Genomic DNA, 22,327 nt, shown 5'->3' on the forward strand with positions numbered 1-22,327 from the left:
TCAGAAAACCAGAAATATGTTAAGTTAGAATTCAGAATTTTACGGATGTTTATTGACATAGCGCAATCGCTGAAGGTAGAGATTTTAGTCGCGGATCTTGTTAAGTCATCAATTTTATTTCAACTGAAATAAATTCTGTAACAAAAATTTTCGATTGACCTATTTTATTGAGCCTACATTTACTTCAAAGTAACCAAGGAATTGCGCATAATTATGTTAAAATCGATTTAATCAAACACATCAATTCGGTTCCTGTTTGTTTTGGCGATGGTTTTCGCCAATTTTGTAGACAGTTCCTTCTATCATATTGTGCTAAACGGAAGAATATATATTTTTTATTTTCGATCATCTTATTATTTTTTAACATTTTAGCAAAAAAACGACTATTCTTTAGTTCTTCATTATTTTACTAATACTAAAAGACCACAAACTTTCTTGGAACGAACTTTCACTTTTTTCTATATTGATTCAACATAAGCGATCGAAGTTAATAAATGGATGCGTTGACACAAACGCATGGTTAAATAAACTTCCCTCCAAAAACAAAGTCACGCAAAATTGCTGTGAAGTTAACAGGAAATATTTACTTTTTAGTGGGTCACGCTAATCATTCTGTACAGGCCAGTACATGACTTCAAGCTACTTCATTACAACGGAAATGGTTTCAACTGCGTGGAAACGAGGTGTGGTTTGACTGAACGTCCAATTTATTCCGTAACTATTACTGAGAAATAGAAAATTATTTCACTGTCAGTTTAATTCGCTGGGTCACGAGTGACTGCTATTAAATTTTTGACCATTTTGATGTCACGCTATGTCAGTATCAGGAAATTGATTAAAAAATCAGCCAATGTACTGTTTACATGGCAATCACGACGGATTTTTACGATAACATCATACAGAGCTTCCAAATTCTTTGAAAGCTGACAAACATTGCTGAATTATACATGGCTGTGGACTTATGGAAAAGTATTCGACCCTGAGCAATGTGTCTCCAAAACTAATAACGGTATTAGAGTGTGAGAGTATAGAATATATTTACCATCGAACTTAGAGGGGAAGGGTTGCTGTTGACAACTTTTTCGCTGAAATTAGTTCCATTTAAAACACAGTGATTCGTTTGCTATTAGTGTGGAAAGAATCCTACCAATATGTAAAGACCGCAATCTGACCAAATCAACTGTAATATCTTTAGGGATTCAAAACAACTACCTTCGTGTTCCTTGACATGCCTTGAGGTATATTCCCCACTCCCCTGACATTCTCTTCTTACCCTTCTATCCCTCGGTCATTTGTTGTGTACTTTCAAAAACAATAGGACTGCAAATATTGTACGAGATTTTTCGAGTCTTTCAAGACAATAGGATAATTCATTCAAAGTGATGTTCTTCTCCGGAGACCTTTGTCATTCCCTCGAGTTTCTGTTAAGGAAAGGACTTCAAAGACTTCCAGGATGACTTTTTTCTTGGTTAAGATTGTTATCGTCGCATCGGTGACATTGCTGTCTCAAGCAGAAGAAACTTCTTCAAAGGTATGATCTTTTTCATATTGTGCGTTGTGCTCTGTTTTTTTTCTTTAGTCCAAAGAAATCGAACAAAAAGATCCACATCGCAAGCTTTCTTTCACCCTCAAACTGGAGCACTTAAATTCAAAGGTTTAACTTGTTCGAGAAATAGATGAAGCAGTCGGCAACGTGAAATTTAGGATCAAATGAAAAACATCGTAACGAGAAAAGGAAAAATTTTATCAGTCCCCGACATTTCTCTGCTAATACAAGAAGTTCGTTTTATTAGTTTTATCATCTAAAAGGTCTCAAGAAGTGAGTTTTTCTCGCAAGCTTTCTTTCAAACCTGATCAAACATAAAACTGGAACACTAAATTCAAAGGTTTAATTTGTTAGAGAAATAGATAAAGCAGTCGGCAACGGGAAATTTAGAGTATTATCAAACAACTGTAGTAACGGGAAAATAGAAGTTTTGATCAGTCCCCGCCTTTTTCTGCTAAAAAAAGAAATTTATGTTATTAGTTTTATCAGCTAAAAAGGTGTCATGAAAGAAACTTTTTCTGCTTCGGTTGTGCATTCAGCTGAAATAGAGAAAGATAAAATTGAAGTTATCCTAGTAGATTTTCTGTATTGTACGGATTTCAGAATTATCATCTCGATAAAAACATCCACCTTTTATCTTGTGAATAATAATACTTGAATTTTAACGATCATTTCTGGCGCCGTTTCAGAACTTTCTGCGTTTGTTTCGTTGAATGCATGTTGCTCTTTATTTCCTTCCTTCAGATAACTTACTTTATGAGATTTTGTCTTGAGTGGAGTATTACTGGTTTTGGGGCATTTATAGTCCAGTAAACGATTTTTACAAAAGGAAAACCGGCTGAAAACCGAAAACGTTCTTTTTTGCTCAATTTTATCATGTTACGTTTCCTCTCCAAGAATAGTGATGTAAAATTTGTAACAAGTCAGGACATGAAAGATATTGTTTATTCGGAAGGGGGGGGGGGGGGGGGGGGTGTCGTACTGTTTGTTGTTTGACGTGTTGACCCAGGGTCCCCTATCACCCTGAAAACAGGCAGATAAAAACAAGTAAAGATTTTCTAAAATACTCAGATATTTTACTAGTGTGGCAATAATCCTACCCAAATGTAAAGACCTCAATCTGACTAATCAGCTGTAAAATCTTTAGGGATTCAAAACAACTATCTACCTTTTTCAAATGCGTTCCTTGACATGCCTTGAGGTATATTCCCTACTCCCCTGATCTTCTTTTCCTACCCTTCTATCCCTCGGTCATTTGTTGTGTGTACTATCAAAAACAATAGGACTGCAAATATTGTACGAGATTTTTCGAGTTTTCCAAACAATAAAATAATTCATTCAAAGTTAAGTTTTTCTCCGGAGACCTTTGTCATTCTCTCAAGTTTCTGTTAAAGGAAGGACTTCAAGGCAACTTTCAGGATGACTTGCTTCTTGGTTAAGATTTTTCTCGTCGCATCGGTGATATTGCTCTCTCAAGCGGAAGAAACTTCTCCAAAGGTATGATTTTCTTCATATTGCGAGTAATTCTCTGTTTTTTTCACAACGAAATCGTACAAAAAAGATCCGCATCGCAAGCTTTCTTTCGTACATGAAACTGGAGCACTAACGTCAAATGCTTAATTTGTTAGAGAAATATATAGATAAGTCAGGTGGCAACGTGAAATTTAGGTTCAAATCGAATACAAAATGTAATAACGTGAAAAGAGAGAAGTTTTGATCGGTCTTCGACAATTCTATGATAGAAAAATAAGTTTTTATTATAAGTTTTATCAGCTAAAAGGTCTCAAGAAGAGAGTTTTTCTGCTTCGGTCGTGCATTTAGCTAAAATCGAAATGATTCCTTTTTTCTTGTATGTAAAAGTCAATAAAGATATTGAATTTACTGATCATTTTTGGCACCGTTTCAGAGTGTGTAGCGTAGAATTCAAGTTTTTTTTTTTTAAATTTTCTTTCTTTCTTGATGAGATTTTGTCTTGAGATGAGTATATCTGGTTTTGAGGCTATCATAGTGTAAAAAGCGTTTCTTTACAAAAAGGAAAACAACTGAAATCCGAAAACGTTCTCTTTTGCTCAATTTCGTCAAGTCACGTTTCCTCTCCAAGAATAGTGACGTAAAAATTAATTTGTAACAAGTCAGGACATGAAATATATTGTTTACTTGGTGGGGGGGGGGGGGGGGCATCCAATTTGTTGTTTGGAGTGTTGAACCAGGGTCCTCTCCTCCCTCTGAAAACAGGAAGATAGATACAACGAAGCTTAATAAAGACATCCCAAAGCTTAGTATTTATATAACACCTGACGGGCGTTGTGTTCTTTAACTTTCCTCTTCATAGTGGCTAGTGACTTTATAGTGACAAATAGTTTCGTTGCTATCTCTATTGTTTGGAAGCTCTTACACACAAACATCGCTTGAAAACCCTCAACCCCCTAATATAAATGCTGGTTTATGATGATGTATCCTCATTTTTTGGTTTCGACAACGTAAAATAGGCAACTGTTGTGTCAACATAAATCTAAATTTAATGATTATGGTTGCTTTTTGTTAAGAGTTTTTCAACATTTTTGTTTCGATTGTAACAAACAGAAAATGTTGAGAGAACACTGGAAAAAACTATTTGTTTGAAAATTCAGTGCCATTAGATCCTCGTCAAATTTTTGCAAAACAAAAATAGCTTAACTCTTATAACAGAAAAATCTTTCTTTCACATTTAGCAGATTTTTGATTTTGGTAGAGGGTCAGTTTTTTAATGATTTTCTGTTAGTTTGAACAATCCTTTAGTCACTGAAAAAAACACTTGTGCGAACAATTCAGCGGATTATCGAAAAAGAATTTAAGGTGGCCTAATACAGTTTTGAGAGGGAAAATCAGTCCAACTTTAAACTTTCTTGTAGAATCTCCAGAAAAGTTTTATCTTTCTCTTTTTACTGTTTGTTACATCCTAAAACCATCATATGCGATATTTGGAAAGTAAAAATGCTAATAAACAGCTAAAATGAACGGCCGAGTGCTTAAGAGGGGACTGGCACTAGTAGATTAAACGGCGTTTTGCTCAAAATCTACCCGTATGACCCTACTTCAAAATTTCAGAAATTAGACATTGGCTCTGATTAAACATTCATGCAAAATAATAGAAAAATCTGTAAGACAGATTTTTCATAAAAAAAAAATAAGTGATATTTTGCTGATTTTAAAAATAGCTAAAAATCTGTCTTACACTTTTTTTTTAATTTTGGCTGTGGACGTGGTTCACCCCTTAAAATTAAGTGTGAAAGTTTCATAATAGGTTGTACGGTAGGTTTTCGAGAAAATCTGGATCAAAATCTGGCTTTTACGACCTCCGAAGAGAATCGAATTGCGTGTGCGAGCGCGCGCTAATATGACGCCATGCGTCGCGAGCGATTATGAAAGACAGAATTAGAACTTCTCTGTCGGTTGTTTATCCACCTTTTTTGTCGTATTGTTTCCCCTCCCAGGTTTAAAGACCTATCTGAAAGTATTTTGAAGTTTTCTCTTGTATACAAATTTGGTCAAGCGCCACAAAAGAGCTGGAACTCTTTTTCGTTTTGTTTAGAGTTCCCAGCGCGATTTTAGCCCGCGCGAGCAATATTGACGTCAGGCAGAAAATCGTAGCGCGGGCTTTTGAGCCACGTAAAAACTGTATTCAGCCACCTTAAGGGAGTCTAATTTCTTGGCTTAAAAGCCTACATTGAAAACCGAAAATTGGGAATATTTAACAGAATCATTCACGGCGCACTCACAAAAAGTCTTTTTTCTTTCCTTCTTTTCTCAGTTTCATAGCATCACTGATGAAAACCTCCAACCAGGCAAACAGCTGTCACTTCAGAAAAGAAGTATTTATACCAACCCTTTGTTAGGTAAGCAGCCTGAGAATGCAGATCTGATTTTCTGAAGTTCAGGTCACAATAGCAATTTGTAGTAATTTGTGGACACTTTTACAGATTGCTAACTTTTTTTAATTGACCTAGGGATTTTTAATAATCTTAGTTATATTTGCCTGACCTTAAATGCTATTTGAACTAAACGTGAAGGTATACTTGCAGTCAGCTTTAAAATTTTGCTTCTTGAGTTTTCAGTGTTGTATATAACGACACCTGTCGGTGATGATGTAGTTGTGTAAAAATGTACGAAACATAATTTTATGCTGCTCTAATATTAAAAGAAGAGGAAGTTGACTTAATTGAGGGAACTATTTAGTAAATAAACCCCTTCAGGCGACTGGTATATTGGAGGATAATGCCCAAGGCTTAAAGATTGTCGAAAAATGAACAGTTGGCCGAGAAGCGAAGCTTCGAGGGCAACTGTAAAATTTTGAGGACAATCTTTCAGCCAAGGGCATTATCCTCCAATATACTAGCAAGCCAGAAAGGGGTTTATTTATTTTATAACCCTCCAATTGATTTCTACAACGCGCTTTATCGCCAGTAAATTTATAGGAAAAAACCTACGTAATAAACCCGGCGTAACTTTGGTTAAAACAAATGTAAGTTGATTGGTTTACGTGACTTTTTAACTCTGTGATTCATTAGAATTAAATAACATGGCTTCATTCGTTTGTTTTGTGCTTGCCTACAAAATCCGGCGACGGATATCAAATCGGACGGGGTATAATTATTATTCGCTGATACCCGTCTTCCGATTTTGTACCACGTGATGCGTTTTGTCCAATGAGCGCGCACAAAAAATAATGATTGGGTTATAAATGGTAATATTTTATGACGTTATTTACATTTTTAACTAGAATCATTACGACAGTTATATAAACCAAAAAAATAAACAAAAATAAACGCAATTCATTCTTTTTCAGTTTACCGCTGTGCCCTTCCTCTTGGTTTGGAAAATGGTCACGTGCCAGATGGCGCATTTTCTGCTTCTTCCAGTTACAATTCCAAATATGTTCCAGCGCGTTCCAGGTTAAACATATATTCTGATAGTAAAGGATATGGAGCCTGGGGAGTAAAAACCAATGACGGCAAACAGTGGCTACAAATAGATTTTGGGGAACTGGTGCACGTGACTAAAGTGGCCACACAAGGACAGCAAGGCGCTAACAATTGGGTAACGAAGTACACTCTCTCTTATAGTGTGGACGGAATGCACTGGGCCGAGTACAAGGAAAACAGTGTAACATGGGTAAGGAAAAGAGGTCTTTAATAAAAACATCTATCGAGTTTATTTACAGAAGCTACACACCAAGTCTACCCGTAAGAGATGTTTACATAAAATGAAAATTTCTTGACAACTTTTAAAAAAGTTGTGGTTTTAGTAAAATAGGTAATTTTTGTTTGTGCAAAGATTCTATAATTAGAACAGACGTCTCACCAAGAACTAGAATGGGTGTCTCGCCATGAAATGGAACAGATTTCTTACCAATAACTAGAACAGACGTCTCATTGTGAAAAATTAAAGAACTAAATTAAATCCAGAAACAAATTTACATACAATTACTTGGTGCTGCACACGCAAGGTTATAATGGTTATAATAAGTTCTAATTAAAAAAAAAACAGACTGAACTGCATAATATTTTACTAATAAAACTAGTAAAAGCGTAACACATCTGGTAAAATCATGCTGGCTGTGTGTAAGGAAAATTTCACAGTATAGATGGTCAACGTTCTTAGCTGTTGGCCTAGTCCCCTACACCTTGCCTCCTATCATTAGTACGGACATTATAACAATAAAAGAATTATATTGTTCAAAAAGATTAGGCAAGGTAGTTCCCAGTGATGGTGATTTGAATGTTAAAACGTGGTCTGATCCTCTTTTCCCTGGTGTGTAAGTACAACAGTACTACTAGTGCAAGGAATGTATAGATAATGGATTATATAAAATACAATATAACTGCAGACAGTACTGTTTCGGCCTTCTGGGCCTCATCAGTGCAGTGCTGATGCTAGATTGGAGGTTAAGCTGTATAGCTATCCCAAATGATCCCACACTTGTGGTATCATCTAAGCCATGCCAGAGTGCTCAAACTAGAAAAACTAGTGAGCATGCGCAATGTTAGCGGCAATGACTCATCCTAGTAGAGTGCTCAATTTGGACATGAAAGAGAAGCTTTGTAATGCCAAAGAGCTATATCTAACTGCAGACAGTACTGTTTCGGCCTTCTGGGCCTTATCAGTGCAGTGCTGATGCTAGGATGGAGGTTAAGCTGTATAGCTACCCCTAATGATCCCATCAGGGATTCAAGATAAATCATCAGGGATTCAAGAGAAATCTTTCTTTACAGCTATTCAGAAGATTCACTGGGGTGTATTAACCGTCATCATTTTAACATTTTAGAGGAAAAATGATTTTGTTCATTACTGGTAGTTTTGGCATATTTTGTAACTGACCTGATGGCGAATTTCACACTTGGTGATATATAAATGCTGAAAATATAAATGCTAAATTAATTATTGCCTTTAGGTTTTTCCTGCTAACAACGATCAAAACACAGTTGTTGAACATCTGCTTGTAACACCATTCAATGCTCGGCTCATTCGGTTCCATCCTAAGAGTTACAAGGGACACACTTCTATGAGGGCGGAGGTATTTGGCTGTAGAAATGGTATGTGTATGAATCCTATGATTCCCCTACATATCGTAAACTGATTGATGTTGGTCTCATCAGGAATTCAAGATAAATCTTTCTTTACAGCTATTCAGAAGATTCACTGGGGTGTATTAACCGTCATCATTTTAACATTTTAGAGGAAAATGATTTTGTTCATTACTGGTAGTTTTGGCATATTTTGTAACTGACCTGAAGGCGAATTTCACACTTGGTGATATAAAATTATGCAGTAGGACAGTTAATCTGAAACCAGCCTGAGGTTGTCCAATTAAGTGTTTTAGTCTAACAGCTAAAGATAAGAGAAAAATGGCGTGGTCATGATCTAATCAGAGCACAAAGACAAATAAACAATGATTTTCTTCAAAAAAAGGTCCAGTTGGTTATGTGCCACTTTTTGTTACATTTTGTCACATTCTTTATATAATTGGCATATAGTTCGTTTTAAACACATTGCGTAAGCTATATACACTATCAGCTGTCGCAGATTTGCTTATTAGAGAGGGTCAGCGCATAGTTAATTGAAAGAAGACCTTGCATTATTTTCGTTTTTAGTTCACAGTTGTTCAGTGTCACTTGGTTTGGAAGACAAAAGGATCTCTGACAGTGCATTTACAGCGTCTAGCAGTTATAACCACCATCACCGGCCCTCACTTGCGAGGCTGAACATTTTGTCTGATGGCAAGCATGTTGGTACCTGGTGTCCAAAAGGAAAAAGTACTAATCAGTGGCTTCAGATAGACTTGGGAGAAATCACTGCAGTGACAAAAGTGGCAACTCAAGGCCGTTACAACACTGAGGACAGAGTTAAAACTTACACGCTGTCATACAGTGTGGATGGAATGCACTGGACTGCTTACAAACAACGTGCTACAGAGAGGGTAAGCTAACCTTTCTAAAACTACCATTAGCGTCGTTCTTAAATTATTAGTTTACTCTAATCTCGTTCCCAGATCTCTGCGAGATGTGGGAACGAGATTAAGTTTACTCACTACCAATTTCCCATAAAAAAAAAAAACAACATCAAAAATAACAATAAAACAACAAAGGAAGATACAAAACTGGGACTGGCATTAAACTGCCCAATCATAATCAAAGGCTCTTCGAGTTACCTCATGGTAATTCGATGAATGAAGTGCCGACCTCCGCATTTTTTCCAAATAAGTGTCCAATCAAGTAAAGCAATCTCACTTTGCTTTATTTTTCCGCGTGAGTTGCGTCATTGATGGCTCGTGCTCTCAGGGGTCGTAGCGCTATTCAGTTTTCACAACCAAAACATTTACCGGTTAGTGTATTACAGCCTTTGTTTTGTGAATATGTTTACTTTTTTGTCAGCACGTATAGCGTTATTTTTGAGCAGCGGAAAAAAATTGAGAGAAAAGATACGCCCGAGCACTTCGTGTATCTGTCTGCTCGACTCAAAAAGATGAAAAGCGGATGACGTGACACGAGGTGACGTGACGCGAAACAAAAACGGGCCGTGGATGTGGTGTTAACTAAATGGGGGCGTTTATTGGAATAGGGGCGCTTATTAACAAAAACACATTCGAAGGGGGGCGTTTATTCGGAAGGGGGCGCTTATTGGAAGGAGGGCGCTTAATCGAATCATTACGGTTCATAGGTGCTATCAGTAATGTCACAATCTCACTTAATTTGCCTTCGAATGTTTTCTTGCGTGAATGGGTCATTGATAGTTTTTTTCTTCAAATAAGCGTCCAATAATGTTACACAATCTCACTTTATTTCCCTGTGAATGTTTTATTTTTCCATGGGAATTGCGTCATTGATGGTTCGTGCTCTCAGGCTTCGTAGCTTGAATTCTATTTCATCACAAAAATATTTAAGTGTAACCTTTGATCCTTTTTAGCATTAAGTAAATTTGTTTTGTGAATATGTTTACTTTTCTGCCAGCACATATAGCGTTATTTTAAGCAGCGAATAAAAATTTGAGAGAAAGATGCGCGTTTCTGCACGACTCAAAAAGATGAAGAACGGATGACGTGACACGAAGACGATGTGACGCGAAACAAAAACGTGCGTGAATGTTGTGTTTACTAAAACGCGTCTTTGAATGTTTTCTTACGTGAACGGCTCATTGATAGCCTATGCTCTAAGGCTTTGTTGAGCGAATTCCATTCTCTTTTATCACCAGAGGATAAGTGTAAGTGATCCTCTTTCGATTTGTTTTGTGAAAATTCAATTTAGTTCCCTGAAAGAGAGAGACCCTGGGAACGAGGTTGAAGAATAATTTGTTTTTGATTGACATGTGCTGAATGCGTTTAAAGGACCTTCCTGTCAGCGCGTTTATCGTATAGCGCATAAATTGATTGCGGTTTGATATCAGAATGGAGTGAGCGAGTGTGTGAGTGAGCCAGTGAGGGAAATAAATAGTCATTTTAATACCTTCATTACCATTCGGTAAAAAAGATGAACATTTAACAACTGCTTTTTACTACAGAAAATAAATAAGTAAACTTTTTGGTAGATCAGAGTGAAAAAAGTATTATAATATTCAATAAACAAACAAAACTCGTAAAAATGATGAACCACGTGTACTTTTCTTTTCTAAGTAGTTTTTGTCACATCTGACAATTGCAATTTCAACTCCGGTCATTATCGGCTTGCGAATGTAACTTAAAGGGAAAAGTTTACTTTTAGGGAGAAAATTATTCTATGGCATAGTCAAGTCTGGTTAATGTCTGAATAGGCCATTTTACAGTTGTCTGCTCAGTGATCTGGCCTTTGAATGAAAGTGAGGCTGAAGGTGACCTTGTTTTGATACAGACCTCACTGCTTTTGTTTTGTTAATCATGTTGTTCTGATGCTAACTAGTTTGCATTTACATAATAATGCAGAGAGGTTTGTATCAATGCAAGGTCACATCCAGCCTCACTACCATTCAAAGGCCAGGTCACTTGGCAGCCAACTGTAAAATGGACTATTATCAAAATTTGTTTTATTGTAAGGTTTTGTTATTTCAGGTGTTTGCTGGGAATACTGACAGGAACACTGTCATTACTCACTCCCTCAAACCTCACATCGAGGCTCGCTACGTCCGCTTTCATCCGAAGGCTTACAACCTTAATGGACCTTGTCTGAGAGCTGAACTGTATGGTTGCCGAAGTGGTTAAGTATCCTAATAAGCTTTATTGTACCTAACCTTGCCAGCTGCAAACGTAATTGCATGGCTGCCAAAATGGGTTATTATCAAAGGGCTTAAATTTCATCTTAGCCAGCTATCCTTGGCCATGTAATAAAACTTTTGATGATATTTTATATTTCAAAACGTCAAAACGACTTCAAGACATACGCCAAATACATAAATGACATCGAGCGGATTTTTGAGCGTTTTACACGGGCGCCGTTTTCAGTTCATTCAAGACGAACTATGGACATAATGTGAGAAATAATTGACAGTTGATTAATCTTTGAAACTTTTTGTCAACGGCAAAAAGGAATCTCTGAAAGGTTTTATTCAAAGACTAAAAAATCTTGCGAACTTAATGCTTTCAACTTTTCAAAGCTCGGAGTTCGCGATGCAATATACCAGTCAAAAACCTACGATTGCAAGCGTAATTTGTCACCTATGATATTAAAATGTAATCAAATGGTATACTCGTGAAATTAGAAAATAATTTCACTTGCATTTTGTCAAAATTCTAATAATTTCCCTCGCCTAAAGGCTCGGGAAATTATTAGAATTTTGACAAAATGCGCGTGAAATTATTTCCTAATTTCACTCGTCGCCATTTGATTACCCATACTAATACTGTATTGGGCAAGAAAAGAGGTAAAACTGGTGCTGAATAGTTTACTTTGCTATGCACAAAGTCAAATGATTGTTGTCGGATTTTACTGGTGGGTTTCGTTAAAGAGCCCTTGAAATTATCGTGTAAGTAGAGTTGCTGTAAGAAATGTTCTATTTCTTTTGAATAATTTTTTTGGTTTGATGTTTATCCAGTGAAGACCTGCTTGATGCCTGTTGGTGCGGAGGACGGCAGACTTCCAGATGAAGCGTTCACAGCCTCATCCTCGGCCGCTTCTAGCTACCTTCCAAACAGAGGCAGACTCAACTTGATACCAAGTGGCGGAAAATATTGTTGGGCTGCTGCTAAAAATGATGGCAATCAGTGGCTTCAGGTATCATTAAGATTGTGTAGCTAACTTGCAAGTGAAAAATGATCTTTATAGTTGAGAACCTTTTTGTTGAATTTTTTCCGCATCATGTAGTTTGGATTGTAAATGCTATGCTTGCACCCATAATAACAGAAGTCCATAACCAATTTGGTTTTACAGGAAAAAAGCCCCGCTATTTTTTTTTAAAAAAAAAGAAAAAAGGGGTAGTCCTGCATGACGGAAAGATTTTGTATGGGTAAAATTGGAATATATGTGCAAAGTGATTTCCACAAGATTACACTTCTTAAGCCTTCAAAGCCTGTAAACTTAAGACATTTTTCAAACCTTTATTCTTTTAACAGAAAATTACTCTATAAAAAACCAAAGTTCATGATAGAGACCAGAGATGCTTTTTAAATGATGCTATTATTTCAGGTAAAACTGGGCCGCTTGTTCAACGTAAGAGGCGTGGCCACGCAGGGACGGCATGATGCCAATCAATGGGTGACAAGTTTTTCATTGGCTTACACCGCGGACGACTTCAATTGGGTTTATATCCGGGAAAACAGCCAAATCAAGGTAAAGAAAAATGAAAATGTCATAAGAATACCATTTCTCAAGTACTTGTTTCCATTTGTCTTATTTTTTTTTTATTGTATGACAATTATGGCTTTAACTGCATTTAGTTTACTGACAAAGTGGATTTGATAAGGTAAAGTGACCGACATTGTAGAATTTTTAGTCATCTGTGTAGTTACTTTACAGAGAAGTCTGAGGATTGAGGATAAACGTTAATACACAAAGACAACACTGACTGAATAAATGTCTAACGGACTAACTGACTGTCTCTCTGACTGACTGACTGACTGTCTCTCTGACTGACTGACTGACTGACTGACTGACTGTCTCTCTGACTGACTGACTGACTGACTGTCTGTCTCTCTGACTGACTGACTGACTGACTGTCTGTCTCTCTGACTGACTGACTGACTGACTGACTGACTGTCTCTCTGACTGACTGACTGCCTAACTGACTGACTTGACTGACCGACCGACCAAAGACTGACTGACTGAAAGGCTGAAAGGCTGCCTGAGGGACGAACGGACGAAACTGACAGACTGACTGACTAACTGACTGACTGGCTGGCTGGTTCGTTGGTTTGATTGACTTTATTGAATGATTTATTTATTTATTCCGCAGACTTTCCTCGGCAACAGCGATAAGACAACAGTTGTTAAACATTTCTTTACTCCGGACACGCGGGTTTTTGCCAGAAGCGTTCGTTTCCATCCTAAAGCTTGGACTGGACACATCTCGATGCGAGTAGAGATTTATGGGTGTAAAGAAGGTAAAGTAATTGACTTCTTTCCTTTCCCCGATCCTTTCAGGACAAAAGACATTCCAACTAACAAATTAAAATTGTGTTGGCAATTCAATTTGAGTCAGGCACGCAACGGCACGCAATGCATGCAAAAGCGACGAATTTTCCATATTTTGCTTACAAAGTAACATAAATAAAAGTAGCTGGCAAATTGTGCATGAAATGTCTGTTATCCAACTGCAGCTTACATTTAGCATTGCGATGATCTGTTGGCATTCAAATTACAGTTGTCCGATCTATAAAGTGTCACGTATAATTCCTTCTAAGGGCCTGTTTACATGATTCCGGAATGACTTTCATTCTGGAACGAAACTCGTTCCGGAATGAAGTTCGTTCTGCGTTTACATGACCGGGTCGACCGGTTCAACAGAAAGGCACTTTCACGTGCGCGCTTTTGACGCGAGATCAAAACAAGGTGGCGCATGTTTCGCGCAAACATGTTTTTGTGCCCATAAATTGCCGTATCTGCAATTTTAACGAGTAATTTGACCATAGAGCTGCTTCTTTGGGCTAATCAGTAAATGCTATTACGTTTTTTCTCTCTGAATTCAAACTGTGGAGACCGTATGCAGTTTCGTGAGTTGCGATTTCATCTCGGAACGAAATTCGTTCTGTGTTTACATGATATCGGAATGAAATGTCATTCCAGAACGAAACTGTCATTCTGGAATGAAAACCGGAATGAACTCATTCCGGAATGACTTGACTTTCGTCTCGGTATCATGTAAACAGATACAGAGAAATGTATGATGATGGAATGAACTCGTTCCGGAATAAAAGTCATTCCGGAATCATGTAAACAGGCCCTAAGAGAGACACTAGAAAACTCACACTAATGAGTGACAGTCCCGTATCAGTATCACTGGTATTTGCGTTTCGGATAAAGTATCGGTGTTTGGTTTAAAACATTGACAAATTAGGAAAAATGGAATCCACACATCAACTTTCTAGAACGGGGAAAAGAGTTTCTTTGGGGATTACTAAGCTTCAGTCGCAGAACACAATTTTATTCTTCAGTATTTACACGAACGGTGAAACTAACAGGAGGAAATTATAACAACAAACAAAGGTTAAATCGAAAACAAAATAAAGGAGCAAAATAAGAATGAACAAAAAAACACACTGACAAAAATATAAACAAAGTAAATTACTTAATCCCAGGTGATGGCTAATCACCGGAAATTATTCACTCACTCAACCTCTTCGTCCCTTCGGGGAAAATAAGGCCGAGAATTATTAACTGGTTGAATTTAGCCAAAAAGGTCTCCAATTATGAGAAAAGGAAAGCATTGAAAAAACAGTACTTTCAAGTATTGTTTTTCTTAAAAAGGTGAAACAAATCTTAATGCTAAACGGTATCCCTGGATAGTCAGGTACCCAGGAGTCCAAAATGTGACACCCACGGGCATTTTTGTCTGATTTTTGACAACATAGCTATTTTTACTAAATCGAGTACGCTGATTTCGAAAAGCAATGTTGCCAAGCTTAATTCTTGCGTTAAGATGATGTTTTGATGCATTTAATTATGACGTCATGGTCCAAATAAGAAATTTTCTTTCCTTTAGCTATTGTAAGCATAATACATCCAGAAATTCATTTAAAGCATTGCTAGTGTACTGTAATAATGATTTTAAGAATTTTCTGAGAGTTTTTACGCTGTTTCTGTGAAAATCAAGCCCTTCAGTGACAATTGACCACGCCCTCTTAAACAAAATTCAACCTATCACGGGAACCTTATCACGGGTGTAGTTGTGTTATTTTGTCAAAAAACAAATGCGATTTTTGTATTAACAAATCGCTATAGTTGCAATAAGAAAGAAAAATGTTGTAGTCTTGCCAAGCTGAAGCTACGAGCTAGCGAGCATCAATAATGACGCCATTACAATTTTCATATATCGAGTTTCCCTTGTTTCAGCATTTCGTTTAAGTTTTATGGTAAAATAAATGGAAATAACATCATAGTTAAAGTGCACCTAACCCCTGCGGCAATACTTTCAAAATTGATTCTACATGAGTTAGAGAGTTGAATGGTTAAATATTTCTTCATCTCAATGTTGCGTTTTTAAGTTATGAAGTTTATTTTTCCAATATGTTAATGAGTATGACGTCTACCCAGGCTTTTAAGCATACTTGTTTTGCTTATATCATTATTTACTCGCCATTACCAGACACCAAATTTACAATAAAAATTGTGGAAATTGCGAGTATTATGATAATGCTTTTTAAATACTGCTTGTGTGAACCAGTCAAAATCTGTATATTGAATGAAGACTGGGTAGACGTCAAACTAATTAACATATTGGAAAAATAAACCTTCATAACTAAAAAACGCAACATTGAGATGAAGAAATATTTAACCATTCAACTCTCTAACTCATGTACAATCAATTTTGAAAGTATTGTTTCGGGGGTTAGGTGCACTTTAATGTCGTAATATATCAACGTTGTTATAGTTAGAGATAAAACTTTATTGTGTGTCTTGTATATTGCTGAATCTAACTTATTTCACAATGCACTTTGTCTGTTATAGGCTCATGGTAAAGACTTTGGTTGAACGCATGTAAAATTAACAAATTCAAAATGATCATAACAATATTGTAAATATTTTTAATATATCTTCTGAACTTTTTTAAAAACACTGAACAAATATTGCTTTTTAAACAAGTTTCTTTGAAGCACTTTAGCGCAGGTTGATATAGAAATCCCTAGATAAAAACCTTACTTGGAAGGAACATGTTTCTAAGTTAGTAAAAAAAGTTAGCAAGGGCTTAGGTGTCTTAAGGCGAACCCGTGAAATACTCCCTAATGATTCTTTAAATCAAATCTATAAATCAATTATACAACCTCACTTTGATTACTGCTCGCCTGTTTGGCACACATGTGATAAAGGGTTACGGACAAAATTACAAAGACTACAAAATCGTGCAGCCAGAATTATCACTAGGTCTGGCTATGAAGTCAGATCTGCTGATCTAAGAAAGAACCTAGGATGGCAGCCACTAGAAGATCGCTGGTACCAACAAAAAGTAACAACTATGTACAAAATTGCCAATAATCTGGCACCACACTCGTTGGCACGAAACTTCACTCCAGTTAGAGAGACTCATCACTATGAAACTAGAGGCTGCCATATAAACCTATGTGTTCCAAAACCCAACACTGAGTTCCTTAAAAGGAGCCTCGCCTATAACGGAGTAGTAGCATGGAATGCACTTCCTATATATACATCTACACATATTTGAACTCATTATTTATTTTCAATTAAATTTTGTAATTATATTAGAGCACGGATCTCTGGAAGACCATCAACTGATGAATGTGATTCCGTGGATAAATAAAGTTTTCTCTCTTCTCTTTCTCTTAAATTAGCGTCGGTCTTGGTGCATCTACACAGCCCAGTGCACATGACATGCGATTTTCTAAATTCATAGCGAAGAGGCACATATATCCCGGGATGAAAAAGGTTTCATTTTACCCGAGATGCCGGGACGTAAGTCGTCCCGCCCGAGTTGAGTTCATCTCGCCCGTGCTTACATTACAATACATTTCATCCCGGAAAGACTACTGTTTACATGGCGTTTTTTGCCTCGTTTCATCCCGGGATGACATTTTATCCCGGTGCTTAGGACAGAGATGAAATCGTCCCGGGATGAGTTCATCACGGGACGATATAACTCATCCCGGGACAAAATCATATAGACAGTAACAAGACAATGACCAGACACCGAGATGAATTCATCCCGGGACGAAAACTCTCATGTAAAGAGGCTGTTGCTGCCGCATTTGACTTTTTTCTAATTATAGTTACTTTGCATGTATTTCTTTGTTTCCGTCATTTCATTGTTTTCGCTCGCTTTCGTGTCTTCGTGCCATTTATATTCTGTTAGGTTTTTTATGCATAATTTCGCTTTGTTTCGTTCGTTTTGGTGTTAGTTTCACCGTTAGTTGGCCAGTTGGTCTTTAGATTTAGTATCGTTCACTTCGTCCATCGCTCATCGCTTCTCAAAGATTTTATTTCTACATCGTTTGTTCCTGTGCCATACAACGTTTGTAAGTATCTTTTCTTGTCATTTTATATAGTTTCGTTTATTTTCCTGTCGCTTTCTTTTCATTTTATTTTATCGTAACTTGTTAATTTCGTGTTTGTTTTTTAGCAACCGTATCTTCGAGTTTCACCGTGTAATTTCTATTTCGTCGACTGATCATTAAAGTTGTGAACATTTGGTACGCGTGTGGATATGTATGGCAGTAATATTTGTTGAAACGTTATGGATCCAACTGCGAATACCGGGAGCCAAAATATTCAGGAACGAATGGATTATGACAGTTTGGAATTTACGGACGCTGTTCGAGTAAACGGAGTATCTAGACGAAGACAGCGCACCGAGAAAGGAAAGGCTTACATCGCTCATCTTCGATGGACAGACTGTCATTCTATTGGAAAAAGAGTGCAGCGACAGATTAACGAAATTGATTCTTTGGCAACTAACGAGGAAAATGTGAACGTTGTTGAAAGAAATCTTACTTCATTTCGTGTTACCGTGGAAGAATTTAAAGGAAGCGTCGCTTCACTATTAGGCGATCTTGAGACCGATGAAGAGCTGAGCGTGGCTAACAATTGGTATGCCGAGCAGAGCATGAAGATAAATGATTTTATTGAAAAAACCGTACGCTGGATTTCGTCTGCGAAAGAGACAATCGAGCATAGCTTGGAAGTTAAATCGCAAACCAGTTCAAAACACAGTCGAACGTCGCATCGTTCGGGCACGTCTTCAAGACCTTCAATCGCTACAAGTAGAGCCAAAGAAAAAGCGAAAGCCGCTGAGTTGATGACGAAAGTTGCAATGTTGGAACACAGGCAAGAGTTAGAGAAGAGGATTGAGAGGCTTCGTTTAGAAGAACAATTAGCGCTCGCCCAAGTCCGTGAACGCGTATACGCAGAATTTGACAGTGGCGACAAAGAAGATTTGAGTCCTCCGCCGAAGCTGCCTTCGGAGACCTTTCGTGTTGAAGAATTTCCGTTTTCTGAGCCGTCTTTTCGCACCGTGTCAAGTGCCTTCATCACTCCTGGTGTAACTTCGACTTTCGCGGCTGACGTGAGTGATTCTGTTGTTTTTCATGATTTTCCTGGAAAACAAATGCCTCCAAAGCTATTGCAACGTTCGAAGTTAAATCCGTTCGCAGCTACCGATCACGTCCCTGACATTCAGCAGAGTACAACGCCGACGTCACGTAGAAAGTTGAACCCTTTCGCAGCTGAAAATTTCGTCGCTGACATCAAGCAAGGGTCAACGCCCTTCCCGCGTAGAGAGTCGAGAACTCCCGCAGCTGAAGATTTCCTCGCTGACGTACAGCAAACGATTACGCCCATGTCAAATAGAAGATCGAATCCTTTCGAAGCAGAAGATCCCATCGTCGATATCCAGCAAAGCATAGGGCCTATGCAGTTTCCGAGTTCAAATCCCTTTGTTGCTGAACCTCGCGTCGACGACATGTATCACAGTACGAGGCAATTTTGTGACGTTCTTCAGAAACAAAACAAGTTGACTGAGCTGTTGGCAGATCAGCAAAGACAAAGTTTGCTGCCCACGTTGACATTGTCTAAGTTTACTGGTGATCCATTGGAATATCCCACGTTTATTAGAAGTTTTGAATCGCAAGTGGAGGCTAAAACCAGTGCAAACGATGTCCGTTTCCAATATTTGGAGCAATACTTACAAGGAGAACCCAAGGAGCTTATTAAAGGATGTCTTCATCTGGACAGACACAGTGGATACCTGGAAGCTAAGAGGCTTTTAAAGGACAAATATGGTGACCCTTACAAAATATCTAACGCTTACATTAAGAAGATTAATGAGTGGCCTTACATCCGGGCAGGAGATGAGCCGGCGTTAGACAGGTTCTCCACGTTCCTAACCCAGTGCCGGAGTGCTATGTCAAGTCTCACCTTTCTGTCCATCCTCGATCATCCACACAACCTCCAGAGCATGGTAACCAAGCTTCCTCTTCCGCTTCAAGATCGTTGGCGACGAGAAGCGAATAGGTTGAGAGTTACAAGAGAAGCAATTCCCGCCTTCGCCGATTTTGTGGTCTTTGTAAATGCAGAAGCAGGAATTGCAACTGATCCAGTTTTCTCGCGAGAAGCCCTCCGTCGCTTGGATGGTTCTTCAGATCACCCTGACCGATTTAAAAGAAACAAAGGTCCTGGCAAGTTCAAAACTTCCGGAGAACGTACACGTAGCTCATACCGCGTTTCCACTCATGCAACAGGGATTACCGCTGACCAGAAGATCGTCCCACGCAACCCCAGCAGGCTCTGTAAACTTTGTAGTAAGAACCATGACTTGGACAGCTGCCAGGCTTATCTCAAGAAGACTTTACCAGACAGAAAAGAGTTCCTTAAAGAGAAAGGACTGTGTTTCGCATGTTACGACTCAGGCCACAGATCAAGTGGGTGTGCTCAGAGAAGAACTTGTAAGAAGTGCTTTCGTCGTCATCCCACGGGTCTTCATGATGAAAATTTTCGCCTCGCACCAGTTGCTTCCGTACAGCAGATCACGGCCCCTCCACAGCAAGATGATACAATGGCGAATGCTCACACTGAAATAAACGAAGCTGCCTGTAACGCTACTGGTGTCGACAAGACCGTGTCTGCAGTACCTATCGTTCCTGTCAGGTTGAGATTTGCGGGGAGTGAAGTCGTCACGTACGCCATGCTTGATAATTGCAGTACTGGTTCCTTTGTTCTTAAAGAGCTTGCAGCTAGCTTAGGTGTAAAGGGCATTGACACGCAGTTGATGGTAAAGACTGTGAATGGTACGAAGTTACTTGACACTGAAGTTTTACATGACTTAATCGTTTCGAACTTGAATGGTGACAATACCTTGCAACTGCCGAAGACATTCACCAAAGAAGATTTGTCTACGTGTGAAGATATGCCTACGCCTGAACTTGCCTATCGATGGAAACACCTCAAGCGGATAGCGACAGACTTACCACCACAGTTGCCTAACGCCAAGATCGGTCTGCTGATTGGTTCAAACTGTCCGAAAGCCCTTGAACCATTGGACGTATTAGCTAGTCAAGATGGCGGTCCCTTTGCTATCAAGACGTTTGCTGGATGGGCTATAGTAGGCCCCCTTTACATGTCCAACAAAGAGCTGCCCACGATGAGTTGCAATAGAGTAGCTGCTAAGGAAGTTGGTTCTGGCAGACACCTTGATCATCACTTCATGGTTGAGAACAAAGTCAGAGAAGTTGTCACTCCACAAGCGCTGAACAAGATGTTCGAGTTAGATTTCAGCGAGAGAGCTGAATACAAGGGACAAGAGTACTCGCAAGATGACAAGAAGTTTCTCAAGATAGTTAACGGGGGTACTCGCCACACAGAGGATAATCACTACGAGATTCCTCTTCCTTTCCGCTGTGATGATCCACACTTTCCTGGAAACAAAGAACAAGTCCTTCAAAGAGCATATTGGTTGAAGAAAAGGCTCATCAGAAGTGAGACCTTTTACAAGGACTATGTTAATTTTATGAACACGATCATCGCCAATCGATTTGCTAGGAAAGTCCCGTCAGATCTTCTTTCTGCTAAGACAGGCCGAGTTTGGTACATACCCCACCACGGCGTTTACCACGCGAAAAAACCTAACAAAATCCGGGTTGTATTCGACTGTAGCGCCAGATTTGGAGGCACATCGCTGAACGACCAACTGTATCAAGGACCTGACCTGACAAATCGACTAGTGGGAGTACTAACAAGATTTGGCCAAGAACCAGTCGCCTTCATGGGTGATATCGATGCAATGTTCCACCAAGTCCGGGTTCCAGAAGGCCAGCGTGACTTCCTTCGTTTCTTATGGTGGCCTGAAGGAGATTTGACACGAAATCTTGAAGAGTACCAGATGAACGTCCACCTGTTTGGTGCGGTGTCCTCACCGAGTTGCTCGAACTTTGCATTGCGTAAGGCAGCCGATGACGCTGAGAAGATTGTTGGCGCAGAAACCGCCGATGTGCTGAGGAAGAATTTTTATGTTGACGACTGTCTTCGTTCTGAAGAAACTGAAGAGTCTGCTATCCAACGAATACGTGGTGTTCGTGAGGCTTGTGCCCATGGGGGTTTTAATCTGGCAAAGTTCGTTAGCAACAGTAGAACCGTGTTGGAAAGTGTCCCAGAGGAAGTACGTGCCCAAGGAGTTAAATCATTAGAGCTGGGAGATTGCTACCTTCCTGTTGAGAGAGCTCTTGGTGTACAGTGGGCTATCGAATCGGACACATTTGGTTTTAGGATTATCGTGAAAGACCAGCCATTGACACGACGAGGAATACTGTCTACGATTTCCTCCGTGTACGATCCCTTGGGAATAGCAGCGCCATTTCTGCTGGTCGGAAAGAAAATACTACAAGATCTTTGTCGTACGAAGCTTAGCTGGGATGAAGAGGTTAGCGAAGAGTTCCGCGTACGTAGGGAGAATTGGAAGAGCCAGTTGCCTGCCTTGGAACGTTTCTCCATGGAGCGATGCTTCAAGCCTGAGAACTTTGGTACAGTCGTGTCGAGACAGATCCATAACTTCTCTGATGCTAGCTCAACGGGTTACGGTCAAGTGTCATACCTCAGAATCGAGAATGCGAAAGGTGACATCCATTGTGCGTTCCTTATGGGAAAAGCTCGCGTAGCTCCAGTCAAAACTACAACCATTCCACGT

The 22,327-nt window shown here is 38.9% G+C and overlaps 1 protein-coding gene and 1 pseudogene across 1 annotated transcript in view; both read left to right on the top strand.

The window, feature by feature from the left end:
- The first annotated feature begins 2,917 nt into the window (after positions 1-2,917).
- The window catches only part of LOC144652523 (uncharacterized), a 28,686-nt gene continuing 9,276 nt past the window's right edge, over positions 2,918-22,327 (top strand). Inside the window, exons 1-9 of the mRNA XM_078512551.1 lie at positions 2,918-3,043; positions 5,337-5,421; positions 6,372-6,697; positions 7,977-8,118; positions 8,677-9,002; positions 11,103-11,247; positions 12,083-12,261; positions 12,673-12,816; positions 13,439-13,586. Coding sequence (XP_078368677.1) covers positions 2,966-3,043; positions 5,337-5,421; positions 6,372-6,697; positions 7,977-8,118; positions 8,677-9,002; positions 11,103-11,247; positions 12,083-12,261; positions 12,673-12,816; positions 13,439-13,586 — 1,573 coding nt within the window. The 5' untranslated portion in view covers positions 2,918-2,965. The remainder of the gene's footprint in view (positions 3,044-5,336; positions 5,422-6,371; positions 6,698-7,976; positions 8,119-8,676; positions 9,003-11,102; positions 11,248-12,082; positions 12,262-12,672; positions 12,817-13,438; positions 13,587-22,327) is intronic.
- LOC144648785 (uncharacterized) lies at positions 19,111-20,916 on the top strand (annotated as a pseudogene).

Source organism: Oculina patagonica, chromosome 4, assembly GCF_052425735.1.
Source record: "Oculina patagonica isolate OP01 chromosome 4, crgOcupat, whole genome shotgun sequence".
Classification (NCBI taxonomy): Eukaryota; Metazoa; Cnidaria; class Anthozoa; order Scleractinia; family Oculinidae; genus Oculina; species Oculina patagonica.